The sequence below is a fragment of the Acipenser ruthenus genome, chromosome 9 (assembly GCF_902713425.1).
Source record: "Acipenser ruthenus chromosome 9, fAciRut3.2 maternal haplotype, whole genome shotgun sequence".
Lineage (NCBI taxonomy): Eukaryota > Metazoa > Chordata > Actinopteri > Acipenseriformes > Acipenseridae > Acipenser > Acipenser ruthenus.
In genome coordinates, this window is record NC_081197.1 from 25,392,173 (window position 1) to 25,417,937 (window position 25,765).

A 25,765-nucleotide genomic window follows, 5' to 3' on the forward strand; every position below is an offset into this window, starting at 1 on the left:
GGGGCAGGTATGACTATTCATGAGATACGCCATGTTTTTTTTTTTTTTTTTTTTTTATCGGCTTGTCTTGGCTCCTGTCGCTCCCACTCAGCCATTGAATGGGTTTCTCAGCTTTTTCCGGAGAAAAAACGACTAGAATCGTGTTTTTTGCGTTTTTTTGATGATGTTGGACAGGGTCCGGCAATGGACCGGATAGGAATAATTGCAATGTCGGACCAGGTCTGACAATGGACCGCAAAGGGTTAAAGCTGTTATTGCAGCGAATGGTGGCTCTACCAAATATTAATGTGTGGGGGTTGAATACTTATGCAAGCAAGATATTTCAGTTTTTTATTTTTCTTAAAAATATTTCCCAACATAAAACCAATGTCACCTTACAATAATTGATTTTGAGTTTCAGTGTTTTAAAATAAAATATCAAACAGAACGAAATTTCAATGTACCATTTGTAATTCAGCAATATGAGAGAATTGGTCAGGGGTCTGAATACTTTTGCAAGGCACTAATATATATATATATATATATATATATATATATATATATATATATATATATATATATTATATATATATATATATGAAATATAATTATTTAACACCAGCTTTAAGCTATGGTAATTTTTCACAATTAACAAGTTTTTCTGGGGTGCAGTCCAATTAATCAGTGGGAGAGATGTTGCCGTTCTTCTCAGTTACCAGCTGAGGGATATTGGGCTCCAGTGCAGTGGTGGCTACTCTAACCACTGCATGCAGGTTATCATCTGTCAGCCTTGTTCTGAGGTGTGACTTGTTTAGCTTCATAAGGGAAAACACCTGTTCACAGATATCAGTGCTTCTAAACAAAGACAGCAATTTCAAAGCTTCTCTGCTAAGATTAGGAAATTGATTATGGTCCAGTGATCGGTAGAATTCTTGGAGAGGCAGGTCCCTGTGTTTGCTCTTCAGCGCAGTGGAACATTGCAGTTCAATAACTTCAAGCTGGAGATCGTCCGGTACACTTTCTGCATCAACAGAGAAGGGATCAACGAAGAGTTTAAAAGAGGCTTGCTCGCTCCTGAATTGCTCAAATCTGCTGGCAAACACCCCATGTAGTTCTTTCAGGACACTTGCACGGCGTTTCCAGTTGTCTGTTCACATGGAAAGGCTTGTTGACATGTTTCAAAGTGTGTCAGCTGCCCTTTTTTTTGAGCTGGTTTGTGAACAGCTTTAATTTAAATTTCAAGCGCACACACTGCCTCAAACAAATCACAAATGAGATGCTGACTTCCTTGTAACTTTAGGTTTAAATCATTTAAATGTCCTGTGATATCAGTCAAAAAAGCCAGATCAGCAATCCAGTCGCTTTCTTCCATGACAGACATGTCTCTTCCCTTCTCTTGCAGAAAATGTTTTATTTCTTTTCACAGTGAAAAGAACCTCTTTTAGGATGTTGCCCTGGCTAAGCCATCTCACTTGAATTTGATAAATCAGGTCAACGTAAGTGGCGCTGATATTCTCCAAAAAAGACTGAAATTCACGGTGATTCAAAGATCGCGAACAAATAAAGTTAACTGTGGATACAACAAAGTCCATCATTTCTTTAAACTTCAGGTATTTTGCACACAAGGCTTCCTGGTGTATTATACAGTGATACTGCTTCAGCAGCGCAGCTCGATCCCCCATGTGCTTTTTTAAACACCCTATAAAACCGTTATTCTTGCCAACCATAGCCGGAGCACCGTCGGTTGTCACCCCCACCAATTTATCCCACTGCAAATTTAAATCTTCAACAGCTTTCTTAAAAGCATTAAAGATGTCAGATCCAGTGGTTCTGCCATGCAGAGAAACTAGAGATGCTGGCTCCTGGTGTAATTCAAATGTTTCTGTCACACCACGAACGAAAATTTAAAAGTTGGGCTGTATCAGTGGCATCATTGCTTTCGTCCAGAGTAGTAGAGAAATACACAATATTTTTGTATTTGCTTTTTAGCTGATCATAGCTATTTCCAGACAGGTCTGCTATGTGTCTCTGCATAGTCATTCTGGAAAGACAAATGTTTTTAAAGAAATCTTTATTTTCTTTGCAAACTGCATCACATATTTGCATCAGGCAGTCTTTTACAAATTCCCCATCGGTAAAGGGAAGTGATGAATGGCGCCGTATATTGTATTGTTTGGCAACTGTGATGCATTCAAGGCAAATGAGGCACGTTTGGATTCAGCAAAAAAAAAAAATTCTGTCCACTCTGGGTTAAATTTTCTGTGTTCAAGATCAATTTTTCATTTTTTACTTGTACATGGCTTTGACAGAGACATGTTTTCAGACGCTACGGAGGCAGCCTACCGTAATTTTGTGAAAGTATAAAAATATTTTACCTCAAATAATCGCAGAGCAACAACCATAAACGTGAATCGCTGTCTTCCGTTTAGCATCTAGCTGGCGCCTGTTTCCGAACCTTATGTCATGCTTTCCAAGGTCTACTGTACTGTATTACTATTGGCTAACATGACAGAATCCCACCCAAATGGGCTAGGTTTGTGTATATTCCAAGCACTTCTAAACTTTAATCACCTCTGTCAAGTGTCATTATATTGGCTAACATGATACAAGGCATTTTGAGGCGTCTACCACTCACACTCACTGTTAGTAGACTGGGTGTGAGTCACATGTGGGTTCTGTCTTTCGAAGGTGGCTGACGTAGAACTTCTGATCTTTTATTTTTGACAGTGTGTATTTTCTTAAAGACGTGGGCCGTTTTTCATTTATAATATAAAAGTCCTTACGGGCCGTATTAAAGCAGTCAGCGACCGTGTCTGGCCCGCGGGCCGTATATTGTGCACCCCTGGTCTACAGATCTAGAAGAATTAAAACTGATGGAAAGCCCGAGTCAGAGCTATCAGCAGATCATTCACAACTCTGACAAGAGCCATCTCGTGCTATGTGCACTTTGAAAACCAGATTGAAACTTCTTGAATATACCATTAACCCTTTGCGGTCCTATGTCGGACCTGGTCCGACATTGCAATTTAGCGAATGAAAGGATGGGGCGGGACTGGAGATGCCTAGTGAGTGTTTTGTTGATATGCAGGGCCTTTTAAACCTGGTTGACTGTGGAAAAAAAATACTTTTAAACAGCGCGTCTAAAATTAACTGCACGTGTGAAAATAAATTGGACCTGACGCGCATTTAATAAATTGACGTGTCACAATCTGCATGAGGTTTTCTAAATTACTGTGGATGGGGCTACCCATCCATGCTACTAAACAATACAAACAATGCGGCTACGCTGTCATTTAAATACATTTCTAAATAAATAAAATAACAAAAATCCTGGCGCTTCGCCGTCATATAAATACAACTAAGTCAGAAAACAAAACAAATACAAAATAACACACTGCACAGGGGCGGAGGTGGAAACCCTGTTCTAAAAATAAATAAACAATAACTGTACAGGGCTCCTCGCCATGTTACATTGCCATATGGTGCATTTCAAAGCTTTCTCCTTGTTATCTGTCTTTCCTGCTCCAGCAATCAGTATTAAACCCCAAATTGCCTAACTAACTTAACTAACTTTAAAACCAAAATACTAACTCAATCTAAAACCCAGTTAATTTTGTAAACTATAGTTTCCTGTAAAGTGTATGTTTCTCCAACACTTATTTTGAGCTATTTTCGAGTTTTATATAAATCGTTTTTTTTTTCAGGGCTTTTGCTTTTTATATACTGTATGAAATTATTGTTTTTGGTTACTTTCCAAAATGCTTGGGCGTTTATTTTCTGTCAATGTCTGTCATATGAATAGTAGTAGCTCGACAGTACTTGCACACTTAAGTTGTACCTTCTTTCCTTTGTTGTCTTCCTGATGGTCATGGGCACAGACTTTGATTTGGATTTTTTATTCAACATAATATTGTAAATAAGAAAACAAATGAAAATGGCATGGACAAAAATGATGGGACCGCTAACCTAATATTTTGTTGCAAAACCTTTAGAGGCAGTCACTGCAATCAAACGTTTTCTGTAGCTATCAATGAGACTTCTGCACCTGTTAACAGGTAGTTTGGCCCACTCTTCCTGAGCAAACTGCTCCAGCTGTCTCAGGTTTGATGGGTGCCTTCTCCAGACTGCAAGTTTCAGCTCTTTCCATAGATGTTCGATAGGATTCAGATGAGGACTCATAGAAGGCCACTTCAGAATAGTCCAATGTTTTGTTCTTATCCATTCTTGGGTGCTTTTAGCTGTGTGTTTTGGGTCATTATCCTGTTGGAGGACCCATGACCTGCGACTGAGACAGAGCTTTCTGACACTGGGCAGTATGTTTCGCTCCAGAATGCCTTGGTAGTCTTGAGATTTCATTGTGCCCTGCACAGATTCAAGGCACCCTGTGCCAGGCGCAGCAAAGCAGCCCCAAAACATAACTGAGCCTCCTCCATGTTTCACTGTAGGAATGGTGTTCTTTTCTTTGAAAGCTTCATTTTTTCATTTGTGAACATAGAGCTGATGTGACTTGCCAAAAAGCTCCAGTTTTGACTCATCTGTCCAATGGACATTCTCCCAGAAGGATTGTGGCTTGTCAATATGCATTTTAGCAAATTCCAGTCTGGCTTTTTTATGTTTTTCTTTCAAAAGTGGAGTCCTCCTGGGTCTTCTTCCATGGAGCCCACTTTCGCTCAAAAAGTGACGGATGGTGCGATCTGAAACTGACGTACCTTCACCTTGGAGTTCAGCTTGTATCTCTTTGGCAGTTATCCTTGGTTCTTTTTCTACCATTCGCACTATCCTTCTGTTCACTCTGGGGTCGATTTTCCTCTTGCGGCCGCGCCCAGGGAGGTTGGCTGCAGTTTCATGGACCTTAAACTTCTTAATAATATTTGCAACTGTTGTCACAGGAACATCAAGCTGCTTGGAGATGGTCTTGTAGCCTTTACCTTTACCATGCTTGTCTATAATTTTCTTTCTGATCTCCTCAGACAACTCTCTCCTTTGCTTTCTCTGGTCCATGTTCAGTGTGGTGCACACAATGATACCAAACAGCACAGTGACTACTTTTCTCCATTTAAATAGGCTGAATGACTGATTACAAGATTGGAGACATATGTGATACTAATTAAAGAAACGAATTAGTTTGAAATATCACTATAATCCAATTATTTATTATCTTTTCTAAGGGGTACCAACAAATGTGTCCAGGCCATTTTAGAATATCTTTGTAGAATAAGCAATAATTCATCTCTTTTCACAGCTTCTTTGCTTTATTCTATGACATACCAAAGGCATGCAAGTATACATGATAAAATAGCTTTTAATTTCATCACTTTTCAGGAGGAATGAAGCATTATTTCAATGAGCTGTAAGGGTACCAACAAATTTGAGCACGTCTGTATGTATATATATATATATATATATATATATATATATATATATATATATATATACACACACACAGTGCCCTCCATAAGTATTGGGACAGTGAAGTCAAAATTGCTATTTTTGCTGTACACTCAAGCAATATGAAAATACGATTAAAAGATGAATATGAGGCAAAAGTACAGAATGTCACCTTTTATTTCTGGCTGTTTCAACACATATGTTTTACCAACTAAGAATAACAGCACTTTCAGAGTTCCACACCCCATTTTATGTGAGCATAAGTATTGGGACATTTGGCTCACAGTTGTTTCTAATTGATCACACATAAAAGAGCTGTGAATGTGTAGCCTGTTCTATCCTTTGCTTTTGCCTTCGGAGTCTGCGTTTGGTGTCAGTAGCATAATCCAACATGAAGACTAGGGAACTGTCTATGAAAGAAAAGCAAGCGATTTGGATGCTAAAAGAAAAGAGTCAATTAGAACCATGGCACAAAAGTTGGGCATAGCCAAATCAACAGCTTGGAATGTCCTGAAAAAGAAAGAAACCACTGGTGTCTTCAGCAATCAGCAACGACCAGGTCGGCCAAGGAAAACAACACAAGTTGATGACAGAAAAATGACCAGAGCTGTGAAAAATAACTCTAAAATAAGTGTCAGTGAAATCACCAACAACCTCCAGAATGCTGGGGTGAAAATGTCACAATCTACTGTTCGCAGAAGACTTCGGCAGCAGAATTACAAAGGCTACACTGCAAGATGCAAACCTCTGATCAGCACCAAAAACAGAAAGGCCAGATTAGAATTTGCTAAAAAGTACAGAGATGAGCCAGTAGAGTTTTGGAACAGAGTTTTATGGGCAGATGAAACAAAGATTAACCTTTATCAAAGTGATGGGAAGGCAAAAGTGTGGAGAAAAAAGGAACTGCAGATGATCCAAAGCATACCACCTCATCTGTGAAGCATGGTGGAGGTAGTATCATGGCATGGGCATGCATGGCTGCCTCTGGAACGGGCTCACTCATCTTATCTTTACTGATGATGCAACGAATGATGGCAGCAGCAGAATGACTTCAGAAGTGTACAGAAGCATCTTGGCACTAATGTACAAGAAAATGCCACCAGACTCATTGGGCGGCACTTCACAATGCAACAGGAAAATGACCCAAAACACACTGCCAATGCAACCAAGGAGTTCATCATGGGGAAAAAAGTTTTAGACTGGCCAAGTCAATCTCCTGATTTAAATCCAATTGAGCATGCATTTCACTTGCTAAAGAGGAGACTGAAGTCAGAAACTCCCCAAAACAAGCAACATATGAAAATGGCTGCAGTAAAAGGCTTGGCAAAGCATCTCAAAGGACGATACCAAGAGTTAGGTGATGTCAATGGGTCACAGACTCACTGACGTTATTGCATGCAAGGGATTTGCGACTAAATACTAGCTTTTATACTTATAATTGCTTTCAGTTGAATTGTCCCAATACTTATGCTCACATAAAATGGGGGATGGAACTCTTTGGTAAAACATGTATGTCTTGAAACCACCAGAAATAAAAGGTGACATTCTGTACTTTTGCCTCATATTCATCTTTTAATCGTATTTTCATATTGCTTGAGTGTACAGCAAAAATAGCAATTTTGCCTTCACTGTCCCAATACTTATGGATGGCACTGTATATATAAAATGAAAGGCAGTTTAACCCCTAGCGGTCCATTTATTCAGCGCGTGTCAGACGCGTCAGGTCCAATTTATTTTCACACGCGCAGTTTATTTTAGACACGCTGTTTCAAAGTATTTTTTTTCACAGTAAAACAGGTTTAAAAGGCACTGCATATCAACAGAACTCTCAGTACGGCATTTCCAGCCCCGCCCCACCCCTTGTTCGCTATATTTTTCAAATGCCTCTTAATAATAGTACATACCAATAAATCATCTCTTAATCACTCGTTTTATCACCAAACTCCTCAGTAATGCAATCCAAGTCATTATTTTTTTACTATAACATCTAAAAAAAGCTCTGCAAATGTCTGTGATGTTCTTTGAGCGCTGGATGCGGAAGCAACTATCTTGTTTGTTTATGTCCGTGTTATCTATGTGATGTTGGGTCTATCAGTAAGCATGAGATACGCCCTTTTTTTCGGCTTCTCTCGGCTCCTATCGGTCTCACTCGGCCATTGAATGGTTTTCTCGGCTTTTTCTGGAGACCTGTTTTTTGTGTCTTTTTGATGATCGGAAAGGGAGAATTGCGATGTCGGACCAGGTCTGATATAGGACTGCAAAGGGTTAATCCCATCAGATTCTATAGTGGGGCCCCCACTTCACCCACCAAAAGCTTTTCATAATCATACATTTAGACCCTTGTTAAACCGGATGTTTGTCCGACATAAGGAGGTGTTGGGTTTAAAACAATACAATAAAATCACATACATTTATTGTGCAGAATGCATTTTAAATGTAAATCATTGCGCTGAAGTAACACTAATGTATTTTGGGTAGGCTACACATTGCATTATGTAAAAATATAAATCTGTACATTAGGCTGTAGCGCTGGGGGGGTGGGGGGAAGAGAGGAGAAGTAAAAATAATAAATAATAACAATTGCTATTCGTGCTGGAGGACCAGCACGACTTTTTGGGGGGTTAATTCAGTGGTTTTTGTTTGTCTGTTTATTTTGGCCAACTTGCCGTTTTGTTCTGTGTTTTGTTTTGTATTTAAATCTTTTATTTCTTACCTTGTATGATGAACTCCACACACAGAGTCTCCATGTTGCTTGGGTCGGGAGAAAAGCCGATCTCTTTCCCAGAGATCCTTTATATAATCCTTTTTTGTCGCCAAGTAATGTCCCTCCTCTATAAAGCCTCCCCTTCCTGGAGTATCGATGTCCAAATTTATCCTGCGTATGCTTGGGTTAGGACTCAGTATAGTTTTTGGCGTTACGTACTTACATACTATTATTTTATTTCCCTTTCCTCTTCTCTCTAGCACTGCTAGTTATTCCCGTGATTTATCAGGTTTTTTACAGACATGCCTTCTGTGTGTTCACGGTGTGGTACTCCTTTCTCACCATCTTGTGGTAGAGAGGTCTGTCTTATGTGTCAGATGCACCTATTTAAAGGGCAAAGTCTCCTTCTTCCCCAGTTCCGCTTTCTGAAAAATCACGCACTTCATCAGCTAAAATGTCAACTAAAAGACAAAGCAGCTCCACAGAGCGTCGGAGCTCCACCTGGTCTCCCCCAAGGAAGAGGACGAGTAAATCCATTCATTCCCACGGCAGCAGAGAGAGATACAGCGGCCATTATCGAGACTCCTACCGAAGCTACCCAGCCGACAGCTCCACAGGAATTCTTGCCCCAGGTAACTAAATGTATATTTTTTCAGGGGTTTGAAAGCTCAAGACAACCTGTACCTCTGCAAAGGGTAACATCGGTGGCTGACACTGCTGCAGCAACTTGGAGTGCACAAGACCAATACTACTGTGCTGACACACGCAGTACGAGAGATGATGACGTCATCGACTTCGCACCTGATGATGACGGGTCCGTAACTGGAGAAGGTGTCTCAATGGTATACACTAATGTAGAGGCGGTTTTGAGAAGGATTTTCTCTTCTCTCAATGCTAATACCCAGACTTCAGTTAAGGAGGATGATTTCCTGAGCATCTTAGATGCAAAGGATAAACAAGCCTTTGAAGGTTTTCCCTTCCATGAGGCAGTCTGGAGGCCCGTTGAGGCTTTATGAAAGAAACCTGCATGTGCTGCTTCATATCTACACAGAGTAGATAAATACCTACTGGACACAAAGAATATCTTTTAAGCAGCCCAAAATAGATACCATAATGTCTACACCAACCACCAGCCCATCTCCCAAATCCTCTACACCAGTGGCTCCACTTGCAATATGCGCATTATCAATTATCAAATCCACGCAGCCAAATATCAACACAAATTATGGAGCCAGATGTCTGCTCCCTTACAGGCCCCTACTCCAGAGAACGTCGAACTCGCCATGCAACTTGCACTAGAAGGGAAAAACACTGCAAAAATACAGCTGCAAGCGGCATGTGACAGCATCTACAACAATGCTAGGGCTGTAGCAAGTGTTGTCTCTGTGAGCTGTGTTCTTCAGATGAAGTAATCCTCCTTTACTAATGACACACAATCCAAGATCATGGAGTTACCATTTCAAGGAGACTTACTATTTGGCACTGACCTCAAGGATTACCTAACAGAAATGAAGGAGGCAAGGCAAGCCATTAGGTCCTGCTCAACAACAGGCAGAGGCATACCTCCTAATAGGGGGTATTTTAATTGGCAAAGGTTTTTCAGGCCTCAGCCAACACAATCAACCTTTGGAGGACAGAGCAGGTTCCAAAGGGGAAAAGGCTCCAGGCCATACAGATCCTTCCATGGCTTTGCCAGAGGTAGAGGCAGACCCTCTACATCAGCGGTGGCCAGTACGTGGATCGCGATCCACGGATGGATCGCAAAAGATTTTTGGTGGATCTCGGGACAAATCAGAGCAAGCACTGGCATATAAGCATGCAACAGTTTTTGTTTCGGCTGATGTGTCGTCCAGTAGCACAGATGAAAATATCCCAACAGTTTCTGCATATGAGACTGTGGCAAAGCGATGAGTGAATACAAGTGAGTGCAGTGCAGAGCGAATATAAAAACAGACAGACAATGATTTCCAGGTGCAAGGGTGTTTATTGACTTAATTAACAATGTCCAGAGCCTTATGGCAAACACCTGTAAATAATAATGATGGAGTGATACAGCGGCGTGTATCACTCGGTATTTGTAAATCCCCGGGTTTGACCCGTAACCAAAGTCCAGTTTTACACACCAACACTAAACACAAAACACAAACACAGTTCTTAGTGATAGTGAATACGTACAAGTGGTGTAATACAGTTCTCCGTGAAATGCAGTGGTGAAAGTGATGTCCGGGTTTATGCTGGCTTTCGCTACAGCGCCGGATCGTGCAAATGGTAGTCTATTAAAAACAGACGACAGTTAACAAAACACTAACAAACACAAGACAAAACTCACGGTTCACGAAACAGCACAGACTCCTTGTAGGTTTTCAACACTAACCATTTACCAAGGAACAGATCACGTCAGCTATGACCCCTATTTATATCCTGGCTCATGACCCCTAGGTTAACGAGCGCATCCGCTCCTCCAATCCTCAGATGCCACACTGTTTACCGTCTGGGTCATTGAGTTTGGATACCGTAGCTGCGCCCCTTTCCTAAATGACCAACTTCCACCTACCCTACGGAATAAATTGTCCTGCCATTTAGTTAAGGGTACTCTGTTCCCGTTACACAGTGCCCTCACAGGTCGAGAGGGAGTTCTAACACCAAGCACCATTCGATCTCTGTCACAGAGACGAACAAAATGCTTGTGTGAACGTACATTTTAATTTAGGCGCACGTATGCGACTAGAGATTCCAAAAGGTTGACTATAAACAATAAACGTGATTTATTTTTACAGCTGAAAAGTTTAAAATAAATAAATAAATAAATAACTCACGGTCGGATCTAAACTCATAGCTCAATCATAATGTATACTGGGAATGTAGTTTATTGGTGTCCACTGACCACTGTTAATCGCACATTAAAAACTACAAATCCCATAGCCCGCCAATTTCACTGATTTATCAGTGCGATGGCTACTAGTTTCCAGACAGTTTGTCAAACCAAGATGAGGAAAATAACAAATTCATATATGTCGGCGTCTTTACATGAAATGAGCAATGCAGGTATGTCCATGTTTTACACGTTTTATCATAAGAACATAAGAAAGTTTACAAACGAGAGGAGGCCATTCAGCCCATCTTGCTCGTTTGGTTGTTAGTAGCTTATTGATCCCAGAATCTCATCAAACAGCTTCTTGAAGGATCCCAGGGTGTCAGCTTCAACAACATTACTGTGGAGTTGGTTCCAGACCCTCACAATTCTCTGTGTAAAAAAGTGCCTCCTATTTTCTGTTCTGAATGCCCCTTTATCTATCTCCATTTGTGACCCATGCTCCTTGTTTCTTTTTTCAGGTCAAAGAAGTCCCCTGGGTCGACATTGTCTATACCTTTTATGATTTTGAATGCCTGAATCAGATCACCGCGTAGTCTTTTTTGTTCAAGATTGAATAGATTCAATTATTTTAGCCTGTCTGCATACGACGTGCCTTTTAATCCCGGGATAATTCTGATTGCTCTTCTTTGCACTCTTTCTAGAGTAGCAATATCCTTTTTGTAAGGAGGTGACCAGAACTGAACACAATATTCTAGGTGAGGTCTTACTAATGCATTGTAAAGTTTTAACATTAGTTCCCTTGATTTAAATTCAACACTTCTCACAATATATCCAAGCATCTTGTTGGCCTTTTTTAAAGCTTCCCCACATTGTCTAGATGAAGACATTTCAACATAAACTCCTAGGTCTTTTTCACAGATTCCTTCTTTTTTTTTTTTTTTTTTTTTTTTTTAAATGTAGTCGTCGCCAATTATTTTTTACCCCGGTTTTCACCCCAATTTAGCATGCCCAATTATTATCTGTATCCCGGGCTCACCGCTCGCAACCCCCCCCCGCCGACTCGGGAAACGGAGGCTGGAACACGCGTCCTCCGAAACGTGCTCCTTCCAAGCCGTCATTTTTCGCACTGCAGATCCACAGCAATGCCACCAGACCTATAGTGCCGGAGGACAACACAGATCTGGCGGCTCCGCTGCAGAGCCACAGGCGCCCTATCGGCCACAGGGGTCGCTGATGCGCGGTGAGCCGTGGATTCCCCTGCCGACCTAAGCCCTCCCTACCCGGGCAGCGCTCAGCCAATTGTGCGCCGCCCCCTAGGAACTCTCGGTCACGGTCAGCTGTGACATAGCCTGGATTCGAACCTGCGATCTCCAGGCTATAGGGCACATCCTGCGAGGAGCGCCTTTACTGGATGCGCCACTCGGGAGCCCCACAGATTCCTTCTTCAATTTCAGTATCTCACATATGTTATTTATAATGCACATTTTTATTGCCTGCGTGCGGTACCTTACACTTTTCTCTATTAAATGTCCTTTGCCACGTGTCTGCCCAGTTCTGAATGCTGTCTAGATAATTTTGAATGACCTTTGCTGCTGCAACAGTGTTTGCCACTCCTCCTATTTTTGTGTCGTCTGCAAATTTAAGTTTGCTTACTATACCAGAATCTAAATCATTAACGTAGATTAGGAATAGCAGAGGACCTAATACCGATCCCTGTGGTACACCACTGGTTACCTTGCTCCATTTTGAGGTTTCTCCTCTAATCAGTACTTTCTGTTTTTTACATTACCACTCCCTGATCCATGTGCATGCATTTCCTGAATCCCTACTGCGTTCAGTTTAAGAATTAATCTTTTATGTGGGACTTTGTCAAAATCTTTCTGGAAATCTAAATAAACCATGTCATATGCTTTGCAATTATCCATTGTCGATGTTGCATCCTCAAAAAAATCAAGCAGGTTAGTTAGACATGATGTCCCTTTCCTAAAACCATGCTGACTGTCTCCCAGGATATTGTTACCATATAGGTAATTTTCCATTTTGGATCTTATTATAGTTTCCATAAGTTTACATATAATTGAAGTCAGGCTTTTTGGTCTGTAGTTACCTGGTTCGGTTTTGTCTCCCTTTTTGTGGATCGGTATTACGTTTACAATTCTCCAGTCTGTCGGCAGAGCTTATGCCCCTGCTGCAGCAGGCTACTGCAGGCCTGGCCTGCTGCGAAAGAAGAGAGGCAGAGGCATCAGAGACCTGGACGATTGGCTCATTTGCACCGAGTCTCCAGCACAGGCACACGAACACACAGAGCTCATCACCAACCACCTACATGAGTTGGGCCTGATGGTGAAATATGCAAAGAGCCAGTTAGTGGCCACCCAGATGGTTACCTATCTAGGGGTGCGCCTGAACTCAGGGCTTATGTTGGCCAGTACATAAGAACATAAGAAACTTTACAAACGAGAGGAGGCCATTCGGCCCATCTTGCTCGTTTGGTTGTTAGTAGCTTATTGATCCCAGAATCTCATCAAGCAGCTTCTTGAAGGATCCCAGGGTGTCAGCTTCAACAACATTACTGGGGAGTTGGTTCCAGACCCTCACAATTCTCTGTGTAAAAAAGTGCCTCCTATTTTCTGTTCTGAATGCCCCTTTATCTAATCTTCATTTGTGACTCCTAGTCCTTGTTTCTTTTTTCAGATCAAAAAAGTCCCCTGGGTCGACATTATGAATACCTTTTAGAATTTTGAATGCTTGAATCAGATCACTGCGTAGTCTTCTTTGTTCAAGACTGAACAGATTCAATTATTTTAGCCTGTGCATACGACATGCCTTTAAAGCCGGGATAATTCTGGTCGCTCTTCTTTGCACTCTTTCTAGAGCAGCAATATCCTTTTTGTAACGAGGTGACCAGAACTGAACACAATATTCTAGGTGAGGTCTTACTAATGCATTGTAAAGTTTTAACATTACTTCCCTTGATTTAAATTCAACACTTTTAACAATATAACCGAGCATCTTGTTTTTTATAGCTTCTCCACATTGTCTAGATGAAGACATTTCTGAATCAAAATAAGCAGTGTTTGCCACTCCTCCTATTTTTGTGTTGTCTGCAAAATTAACAAGTTTGCTTATTATACCAGAATCTAAATCAATAATGTAGATTAGGAATAGCAGAGGACCAAATACTGATCCCTGTGGTACACCACTTTTTACCTCACTCCATTTTGAGGTTTCTACTTTAATCAGTATTTTCTGTTTTCTACATGTTAACCACTCCCTAATCCATGTGCATGCATTTCCTTGAATCCTTACTGCGTTCAGTTTCAGAATTAATTTTTTATGCAGGACATTGTCAAAAGCTTTCTGGAAATCTAAATAAACCATGTCGTATGCTTTGCAATTATCCATTGTCGATGTTGCATCCTCAAAAAAATCAAGCAGGTTAGTTAGACACGATCTCCCTTTCTTAAAACCATGCTGACTGTCTCCCAGGATACTGTTACCATATAGGTAATTTTTCATTTTGGCTCTTATTATAGTTTCCATAAGTTTACATATAATAGAAGTCAGGCTTATTGTTCTGTATGTTTGCAGTTTCCAGTCTGTCGGTACAACCCCTGTGTCAAGAGACTGTTGCATGATCCTGGTTAGCAGTTTGTAAATAACTTCTTTCATTTCTTTGAGTACTATTGGGAGGATCTCATCCGGCCCACGGGATTTGTTTATTTTAAGAGCTCCTAGTCCGTTTAACACTTCTGCCTCAGTTATACTAAAGTTATTTAAAACTGGATAGGAACAGGTCGACATGTGGGGCATGTTGTCTGTATCCTCCTTTGTAAAAACCTCTGAAAAGTAATCATTAATACATTTGCTATTTTTTTTCTATGATTTTGCCATTTGTATCTCTTAGACATTTAACCTCCTCTTTGAATGTTCTCTTGCTGTTATAATATTGGAAAACCATTTTGGAATTGGTTTTAGCCCCCTTAGCAATGATCATTTCTATCTCTCTCTTGGCCTTTCTAACTTCCTTTCTGACTTGCGTTTGCAGTTCCGAGTACTCTTTCTGTGTACGTTGTTTTAGTCCCTTTTAAACGCTCTGTAAAGTACCTTTTTTCGCTGAATATTTTTTTAAATTTATCTATTAAACCATTTTGGCCATTTTGTTTTAGATTTAGATTTGTCTACTTTTGGGATGCAATTGTTTTGCGCCTCCTAGTACTACATTTTTAAAAAACACCCTTCCTTTTTCTGTGGATGTTTTCTTTATTTTACTCCAATCTACTTCTGTTAGTCTCTGTTTAATACTTTCATAGTTTGCTTTTCTAAAATTGTAAACCTTAGCTTTAGTCATTACTTTTTGGGTTTTAAAAATCACTTCAAATGAGACCATGTTGTGGTCTGAGTTTGTCAGTGGCTCTCTGACCTCTGTTTTAGTTATTCTGTCTTCGTTATTTGAAAAGACTAAATCAAGGCATGCCTCCTCTCTAGTCGGTGCCTTGACAAATTGCGTTAGGAAGCAGTCATTTGCCATTTCCACCATTTCAATTTCGTCCGTCATGCTCCCCATCGGGTTTACCCCTTTTATATGGGGAAAGTTGAAATCTCCCATTAGTATGGCTTCTCCTTTTCTACACGCATTTCTAATGATTAACAGATTATTTTGCTCGGCGTCTGAATTTGGCGGTCTATAGCATGCTCCTATTATTATGCCCTTTGAATTTTTGTCCATTATTCTGACCCATTTTGATTCTGCGTTGTTTTCTTTGTCCATCACCTGGGCTTCAAGACTATTTCTTATGTATAGCGCTACCCCTCCGCCTCTTCTGTCCTGCCTGTCTTTCCTATACAGTGTATACCCACTAATATTATATTCGTCTCCATCACTCTCAGACAACCAGGTTTCTGTACCACCTATCACATCGTATTTACTTGTTAGTGCAGTAGCTTCAAGTTCTAACATTTTGTTTAGCAGCCCTCCAGCATTTAGATAAATACATTTAATGGCTGTCTTAACTGAGTTGTTGCCCTTGTTTTGATGTGGTCTCCCTTCTGTTTTTTTGTTTTCTCCCTCCTCCTTTTCTAGTTTAAATGCTTCTGAACCTCCTGAAGGATCCTTTCTCCGAGTAGATTGGTTCCCATTTTGTTTAAGTGCAGTCCGTCCCGCCTATATAGATAGTCCTTGATGTAGAATGTGCTCCAATGTTCAAGAAAGGTGAAGCCTTCTTGTGTGCACCACAATTTCAGCCATGCATTTTGATTATGTATTTCCAGCTGTCCATATGCTCCTTTGCAAGGTATCGGCAGTATCCCAGAAAATATCACAGTTTTGGTCTTGTCTTTTAATTTCCTTCCTAGCTCTCTGAATTTGTTTTGCAGGGATCTTTGCCTGTCTCTTCCAATGTTGTTTGTACTGATGTGGACGACTACTACCGGGTCGTCTCCTGTTCCTTCTCGGCGCCTGTCCACATTCTCAGTGATGTGCATGATGGAGGCTCCTGGAAGGCAGCACACTGTTGTAGTAAGGGGATCCAGACTGCGAACTGAACTTGCTTGGAGTCCCCAACAATCATGACCTCCCTTCTTATTACTGCCTGGCCAGCACTGTTTATAGGGTCCTGGCTGTTTTTCCTTTTATTCTCTTGATGTTGGTTTTGATCATCTAAATTTTGAAGTGGCTCAAATTCGTTGGATGTTTTGATTTCTGGTTGTTGTGTTTGATGAAGTTTCTTTTTTCCCCTGCTTATGCCTACCTGAACCCAGCTGTTTTGACCCTCCCTGGTGGCTTTCAGTCTGCTAGGGGTGCTGACTTCCATGAATTGTGGGTGTGCTAGCTCCTCAAGCTCCTGTTGTTGTCTCATTTCCTGCAGCTCCATTTCTAGCATACTTACTGGTATCGTCCTTGATCGTGTGGCACTTTACACACACTTGGTTTAGCTCTGCTGGGTTTTCTCAGATTTTCCACATCATGCAGGTGTCACAGATTACTGGCTTGAAGGCCATGTTATTTTATTTATTTATTTTTTCTTTTTTGTAATTTTAAGTTTAGTTTCTGCAGATGTCAATCTGCTTTCAAACCTCTTCTAACTGCTCTGCACTTTTAAAACGATGCACTTCTCACACAATGTCGCTCCCATGCTGTCGCTGGAAGAACTGCCTCACTTTGTTGTGTTCTGTTGTGCTGGTAGCTCCGCCCCTTCCTCTTGTCTCAGAACAGCGCTGAATTTGAATCCCCTGCTCTGAGTTTTCAGTTTGTGATCAGAAAAAGACATGCAGCTGTTAGAATTTAAGCTGCATTAATTTCCCAATCAATGTGTTTTCTGATGAAAGCAATTCCAGGTTTAATTTCCCCTTACTGCTTCAGACTTCTAACTTACTGCCTAGAGCTGTTTCACCTCCGCTGGGCACTTACATTAGTGGTTTTTCAGAGGCTAATGGGCCTGATGACAGCAGCATCCAATACCCTTCGGGGAAGACATGTGCTCTTCCGTACGGACAACTGTGGTGTCACCAGGGTGGTTAGAGGTCACCCAGTCTCTACCGTGTGGCCCACAAGCTTCTGCTGTGGGCACGAGAACGTCCTCTCACTCCGAGCAGTCCACCTGCCTGCAGTGATCAATTGGGCTGCGGACCTCCTCTCGAGGGAGGTCCCCAGCGGTGCAGAGTGGAGACTCCATCGTGAGCCTCAGTTGGGACTGATTCAGGAGAGTAGATGTAGACCTTTTTGCCTCTCAGGAGTCGGCACACTGTCCCCTGTGGTTCTCCATAAAAGGAGAAGGGGGACCTCTAGGGGTAGACGCATTGGCTCATCTGTAGCCAGCACATAGCCTGCTCCTGCTATGCCTGGAGAATGTCAGGCAGGACCGGGCCAGGGTGCTACTAGTAGTCCCATTCTGCCCCAGGAGAGTATGGTTCTCCTCCCTGATGCAGCTTCTGAGCAGCCAACCCTGGGAACTGCCGATGCGCCAGGACCTGCTCAGCCTGCCGCTGGGCTCTTTGTGGCACCACAACCCATCAAACCTACAGCTGTGGGTCTGGCACCTGAACGACTGCATTTGAGCCAGCTGGGCTAATCGAACAGGGTGATTGACACCCTACAAAATGATGAATTTGATGAAGGGAAATCTCCCTCTACTTTAACGGTCTATTTGTCAGCTATGTAAAAATCGATTCAGTCTCCCAGGAGCTAATTTCCTGGCAATGCAATTTTTGAAAGGCACACGGCAGCTTAGGGCACCAGTGAAGGATATAGTTCATCGTTGGAGGTTGAATAAAGCGTTTAATGTACTAATGTAACCTCCGTTTGAGCCCATGCACTCAGCTGAGCTCAAACATTTTTGTCTTTTCAAGGCGGCTTTCTTGCTTACAATCACCTCAGCTAAGCGGGTGAGTGAAATGCAAGCATTCTCTGTATCGAAACCCAGTTTAATTTTTTTCAAAGGCCAGAGCAAAGGTAACAGGAAGCACTAGCTCCATAAGCTTTTCCCAGTGTGAGCATTAGCGTATTATGTTGACAGGACTAAAAGCTAGAGGCAGTCAGAGCAATTCTTTGTCTGTTACAGAGCTAATTCCCAGGGACAGGCTCTGTCTAAACAGCGCCTGTATAAATGGTTGACAGGCAAAGTTAAGACTGCTTATAAACTGGCCAATCTGCCCCCACCAGAGAAGTTCACCAGCCATTCCATATGCAGTGCATACTTTTACTACGTTCTACTGACTGAATGTCGTAGATCCGCATAACCCTGGGTTTGGCACTAGAGTGCTGAGGGTGTTCATGGTTGCTGTCGTTGAAGGAAAATGACATCATTGTCAGTGTGCGCAGCTCACTACTCTGACGAGAAGTCTTTGGTGTAAAGTTTCAGGTTCAGGTGTCTTAAGGGAAACACCCATTTTCTAATGGTTAATATTCCTATTTCAAGGAACCAGGGTTATGATAATAACCTAACGTTTTCTTTCAGGTTACTGTTAAAGTCCCTGTACAATGTGAGCATTAATGTGAAAGGACTGAAGTACATCAGTGAGCGTCCTGGGTTTATTCGCCTGCTCTGGTGTCATTTACAGGGTAAGTTGTCTTTTCATTCTAAGAAAAACCTAAGAGTGGCAGCATCTTCCTGATATAGGTCTGGATTAAATATTCCTTTTTGGTGTTGCTATAAAGTAGGGTTGGCCATGCTCTGGCTCCGGAGATGGGGATGCTAGAGCCAGAGCGGCACTGAAGCTGGGGTCACCGGAGTGCTCCGGAGCATGGAGCCGGAGCTGAGGTTCTGGAGCAGCTCCACTATTTCCTGCCTTTCACATTCAAAAAGATCCTTCCTGAATAATTCAGTTTAAACATTTGAATGAGCAAATTAAATCAGTATATATACTGAGCATCAAAATAAATTTATCACGTATATTTGAGCATCAAAAGAAACATATCACTTATATTTGAGCATCAAAAGAAACTTATCACTTATATTTGGCGAGCCACAGTGCACTGCCCTAGTCCAGCCTCCAACATGTCGATTGCACAAAGGTGCTGCTCTCTTGACAGACGTGGCATATTGTTTTTCTGTGATTTTCTTTATTGCTTTTATTCAAACTTGCAATTCGACAGCTGAAATCACTCCATATCCAGTGTCCAATCAGCTGTCTCACTAATTAGGTGATTTAGTGCATATGCTTCAGTCATAGTCACTCCAGTGTGTCATGGTCAAGGATGAATGATCGAGTGATTAAAAAGAAACCAAAAACATTTTGTCAATGTCCATCATTTATATACCTTATTTTTTTTCTAAAATAAATGTGTGATAAGTTTATGTTGATGTTAGATATACAGTAACTAAGTGTAAATTCTGAAGTGTATAGTAAATTTTTTTCTCCGGAAAAAGCCGAGAAAACCATTCAATGGCCGAGTGTGAGCGACAGGAGCCGAGACAAGCCGTAAAAAAAAAAAAAGGGCGTATCTCATGAAGAGTCATACTTGCCCCTGGCGTCTGATAATGGAGGCCATAAGGAAACAAGCTGGCTGTGACTGCATCAGCGCTCAGAGAATATCACAGACATTTGCAGAGCTTTTTTCAGATGTTATAGTAATAAAATAATGACTTGGATCCATTATTGAGGCGTTTGGTGATAAAACGAGTGATCAGGAGATGATTGATCGGTATGTACGACTATTATTATTATTTATTTATTAGCATATGTGAAAGCAATAGCGAACGAAAGGGTGGGGCAGGGCTGGAGATGCCTAGTGAGCGCTTTGTTGATATGCAGGGCCTTTAAAACCTGTTTGACTGTGGAAAAAAATACTTTTAAACAGTGCGTCTAAAATTAACTGCGCGTGTGAAAATAAATTGGACCTGACGCGCCTGACTTAATAAATTGACTGCAAAGGGTTCAAGTCTAACAGGTGCGTGTCTTTTTCTGATAACAACCTGAAACTTGGAGCAGCTGATTCAAATTCCTCGTCGTTCTGAGACACGGGGGGAGGGGCGGAGCCAGCAACACAACGCAGAAACAAACAAAAGGCAGCCAGTGTTCACTGCGACAGCGAGTGAGGCGACAGCGTGGGAGAAGTACGAGTGGACAAGTACATCACAGTTAGAAGCAATTTGAAAGCAGGTTGACAGCTGCAGAAGCTAAACTGAACTTCCTAAAAAACATCATAAATAAATAAAACATGGTCTTCAAGCCAGTATCTGTGACAACTGCATGATGTGGGAAATCCGAGAAAACCCAACAGAGCTCAACCAAGTGTGTGTAAAGTGCCGCACGATCCAGGACTTGCTTCAACGAGTAAGTCTGTTAGAAATGGAGCTGTAAGAAACGAGACAGCAACAGGAGCTTGAGGAGCTGACAAACCCACAATTCATGGAAGTCTGCACCCCTAGCAAACTGAAAGCCACCAGGGAGATGGAAGAGAGTCGAAACAGCTGGGTTCAGATAGGCAGAAGAAGAGAAAAAAAGAAACTTTGTCAAACACAACCACCAGAAATCCAAACATCCAACAAATTTGAGCCACTTCAACATTTAGATGACCAAAACCAACATCAAGAGAATGAAAGGAACAACATCCAGGACCCTATAAACAGTGCTGGCCAGGCAGCAAAAAGAAGGGAGGTCATGATTGTTGGGGACTCCATATTGAGAAACACAGCAAGTTCAGTTCGCAGTTTGGACCCCCTTACTACAACAGTGTGCTGCCTTCCAGGAGCCTCTGTCAAGCGCATCACTGAGAAAGTGGACAGGCTCCTAGAACAAACAGAAGACGACCCGGTAGTAGTCGTCCACATCGGTACAAACAACATTGGAAGAGACAGGCCAAGATCCCCCATTCGGCCCATCTTGCTTGTTTGGTTGTTAGTAGCTTATTGATCATAGAAACTCATCAAGCAGCTTCTTGAAGGATCCCAGGGTGTCAGCTTCAACAACATTACTGGGGAGTTGGTTCCAGACCCTCACAATTCTCTGTGTAAAAAAGTGTCTCCTATTTTCTGTTCTGAATGCCCCTTTATCTAATCTCCATTTGTGACCCCTGGTCCTTGTTTCTTTTTTTAGGTCACCTGGGTCGACATTGTTTATACCTTTTAGGATTTTGAATGTTTGAATCAGATTGCCACGTAGTCTTCTTTGTTCAAGACTGAATAGATTAAATTCCTTTAGCCTGTCTGCATATGACATGCCTTTTAAACCCGGGATAATTCTGGTTGCTCTTCTTTGCACTCTTTCTAGAGCAGCAATATCCTTTTTGTAATGAGGTGACCAGAACTAAACACAATATTCTAGGTGAGGTCTTACTAATGCATTGTAAAGTTTTAACATTACTTCCCTTGATTTAAATTCAACAATTTCTCACAATATATCCAAGCATCTTGTTGGCCTTTTTTATATCTTCCGCACATTGTCTAGATGAAGACATTTCTGAGTCAACATAAACTCTTAGGTCTTTTTCATAGATTCCTTCTTCAATTTCAGTATCTCCCATGTGATATTTATAATGCACATTTTTATTGCCTGCGTGCAATACTTTACACACTTTTCTCTATTAAATGTCATTTGCCATGTGTCTGTCCAGTTCTGAATGCTGTCTAGATCATTTTGAATGGCCTTTGCTGCTGCAACAGTGTTTGCCACTCCTCCTATTTTTGTGTCGTCTGCAAATTTAACAAGTTTGCTTACTATACCAGAATCATTAATGTAGATTAAGAATAGCAGAGGACCTAATACTGATCCCTGTGGTACTGCACTGGTTACCTCGCTCCATTTTGAGGTTTCTCCTTTAATCAGTACTTTCTGTTTTCTACTGTCTAATCCATGTGCATGCATTTCCTTGAATCCCTACTGCGTTCAGTTTGAGAATTAATCTTTTATGCGGGACTTTGTCAAAAGCTTTCTGGAAATCCAAATAAACCATGTCGTATGCTTTGCAATTATTCATTGTCGATGTTGCATCCTCAAAAAAAAGCTTCAGCATTGGACACCGCTGGTGAAACATATTTCAGTAGTAATCTGTGACAAACCAGTTTCTACTAAGGTCAAATATCCTCTTGCCTGAAGAAGATGCAGGGGGGGTTAATTAAAATGCATATCGCATTGACCTCAATTTTATCGAGTACTGCGTAGTATTTTGAGAGATTTCTTTATGGTCTCATCCCTCCCATCATTGTGTTGAATGTAGATTGGTAATAAATCACCATGTTTGGAAAGCTTGCTGGAACATGTGTAACATGTTTTCAAATTCCTGGAGAGGTCACAGGACACTAACCGCTGAACCCTACCAAACCTTACTGTATTATGCTCTATGCAGTTTTTGTTTGTTTCTTAATGAATAATAACCTTAAGGCATTATTAAAGGGTTATATTCTATTGTGTAAATTATTAAATTATTGTTTTTTTCCTTTCCTACTGTTAGATTCCGACCCAGAGGTATGTATGCTTGTCCTTTGTCTCCTGCAGTCTGTAGTTCAGGAGCCTGAGGTTCTGTCCAGGGTGATACCTGAGCTGAAGGAAACCCTGCCTCTGCTACGCATCATGGAGCTGGCTGAAAGTCGTAACCATGAACTACAGAAAGTTGCAGCTGAGTTGCTGGATGATCTGAAGACATTAGGAGTTGAAGTGAATGAATCAGAGTGTTAAAAAAGCATCATACTTTCACATAGTACACTAAATGGATTATTACATTTAGCTCAGAAAAAGGCCATATCCCCTATTGAAGCACTATTTGTGATTCAGGCTGGAGGGATTTCTTACAATTATAAGGTATGTTTCAGTTTACAAATGTATGTACCATTATTTGACATACAGTTTTTGTTTGTGTACTTGGACAAAAGTAAACATTACTAAATATTATATATGGTGACAATAGGACCCTGCAAACTGTGATGCACATTATTCCAAATATAGGCAAAACAAAGCGTGAGTTTGTATAGATTTCCCTTTATATTATTTATGTACAAATACTATAGGCCAGATTACTCAAGGTCTCTGCTCAAAAGTGCAATCATTTCTTTGAAAAAAAATGTAACTGCTAAAAACTGCAATTTTAGCAACAAATCCATTACTTTTTATGTATCTTTATTGTACACATCATGGTGATATATTTGTCACCATAATCACGATGTTTTGTTGTTGTTTTTGTTTTGACACACCTCCTATATCATAAATCAGCAAGGAAACAAAAGCAGACACCTCTACTCTACTGTATAACACGTTATTCTTGGCAATGGTCCTGAGTAGACACCATGATTGCCCTCATGCCGTCAATACAGTGCTCTGAAGGTTGCATTTTAGAAACATGAACAACCTTATCACTTGAACATTCAAAATCTTTTTGTTCTTTGCTTGTTTTATGTTAGATATGTAATGGACAATGCTAAAGATTCCAAAAAAATAAACTACTACTTCTTGATACCTATGCTGTAGGTCACATGGTTATTTATTTGAGTGAACTTGAACGATTACAAAAGAAGTGATTAGTAACTAGGAAGCAGCTTTACCTTTTTTATCTATAGTGTTGAATTTGAAATATATTCAAATACCAAATGAAAGTATAAAACAACAACAAAGAACCAATATAACATAAAAAGAGGGGACCATAGATAAGTGGGCTTTTTGTGATATCTTCTTTAATAGTCTTTAATATACTCATCTGAAAGGATACACAGTAATTCAGAGACTAACATGGTGGTACCAAACAAGCTGGAGAGCACATATACTGAATCATAAATGAGTTATTTTTGTTTGAAATCTGGCTACGCATGGGAAAACATCTTGTGAACATCTGAATTCCTAAATCCTCTCACAATGTCGAGTTCAGTTTAAATAATCAAAATGGGCTTAACAAAACAATCCTTAATTGTAATATTCACAAGAAGGCTTATTCACTGACGATGCAGATACATGTCAAAGGAAAATAATTGGTCAAAACTGATTTATGATCAAGGATGTGTGGAAAAAAGTAGTAATATAATCATGATTATGGACCCTATTCACAAAGATTTAAAGAATGAGGACTTTTTTCAAGGCCATTTTGATAATTATTCAAGTTTGCAGTTCATTAAACACTTTTCAGTTGTTTATTAGTTGATCATTATTTTACAGTACAACATTATGTACAGCATCGCAGACATCTGCAGTTAGTAGTGTGTTTGGCAGGAAACCTCACAGCCTATAACAAATTAAGCACACACTGTACTTTTTGTCTCAGTTTTTTGTAATTTTCTCCTTAAAACACTCAATCTGATTGTAGTCAACTCGTTGACTGGAGCATTATCAAGGAATGCCTGCAGAGTAAAATTGTCCAAACCCTTTCAGGCCCTTTTTTCCTGTTATTAACCAACCAGTCACCTGCCTGATTTATTAACAGACCTTTGAAAATGAATTAATGCTCTTATAAACAGAGATTTATTTAACATAGTGTTTTTCCATGTTTGCTATAACATGTGTTCCTTTCAAAACTGCACATTTAAGACCTATGGAGCGAATGGAAGTGCACGATGGGTAATATTTATTGAATTATATTGTTAACTACAACCATTTTGATTAATGTTTATAACTAGCATAAACAGTTTATTTTTTCCTTTCTCACACAAAGATTGCGTTTTGCCAAAGGAGCTTTATAAATCTTGCCCACTATAGTATATCTTACTGACATGTCAATGCATCCTCAAAAATAAGAAACTAAGTACTGCTAGTCAGGATTTGTTTGGTTTGGCAGAGTTGGAAGGGTTCCATATTTAACTGTTCTATATACACTGCATGACAGATGATACTGACAGTATTGCAGGAATGATAGATGACATCACTCTGGTTGAACTAGTTTTGTACAGTAGTTATTTTCTTACAACTAATAGTTATCAACACAAAATTTTAAATAACAAAAATGTCTACAGTTTATTAAAGTTACCTGTAGTGGTTCAAATTAAATTCAAATTAAACTGATATGTGAGGTTTACAGGGGTTTACATTAAAACAAAATTGTATTTTTTTTCCATGAATGGTATCATTTTTGTGAATTAAAACATGATTAAAAACAAGCATGCAAGATGTTCTTTAAATGGTAGAAAACGTTTTATTTTGTTGTATTATGAAAATACTTATTCCCTGCCTGTATTTTCTTATTTTTTTCAGATTGTAGTTACAATAGTGTTTATGTTTTGCCTTCAGGTGAATTCATTGGTTAAGATTGGTTAATGGTGTATAGGTGTTGTGTTTTTCTTTTATCAACATCTTTACATATCTTGCTTAAGAATGCATTTATTGTGTTTTATAGGTTTTGGGGCACCTTGATAAGTCTCAGTATTTTTAACATTTTGTTTATCACTTGAAAAGGATGTTATAATACATTTGTGCAAACAAAAGATTTTACTTGTAATATTTTAGTTGTCCAAAAAAGATCAATA

The 25,765-nt window shown here is 40.3% G+C and overlaps 1 protein-coding gene across 1 annotated transcript in view; it reads left to right on the forward strand.

The window, feature by feature from the left end:
- The window catches only part of hsf2bp (heat shock transcription factor 2 binding protein), a 74,058-nt gene extending 49,441 nt beyond the window's left edge, over window positions 1-24,617 (forward strand). Inside the window, exons 7-8 of the mRNA XM_059029749.1 lie at window positions 18,842-18,945; window positions 22,777-24,617. Of these exons, the coding sequence (XP_058885732.1) occupies window positions 18,842-18,945; window positions 22,777-23,000 (328 nt within the window). The 3' untranslated portion in view covers window positions 23,001-24,617. The remainder of the gene's footprint in view (window positions 1-18,841; window positions 18,946-22,776) is intronic.
- The last annotated feature ends 1,148 nt before the right edge of the window (window positions 24,618-25,765 follow it).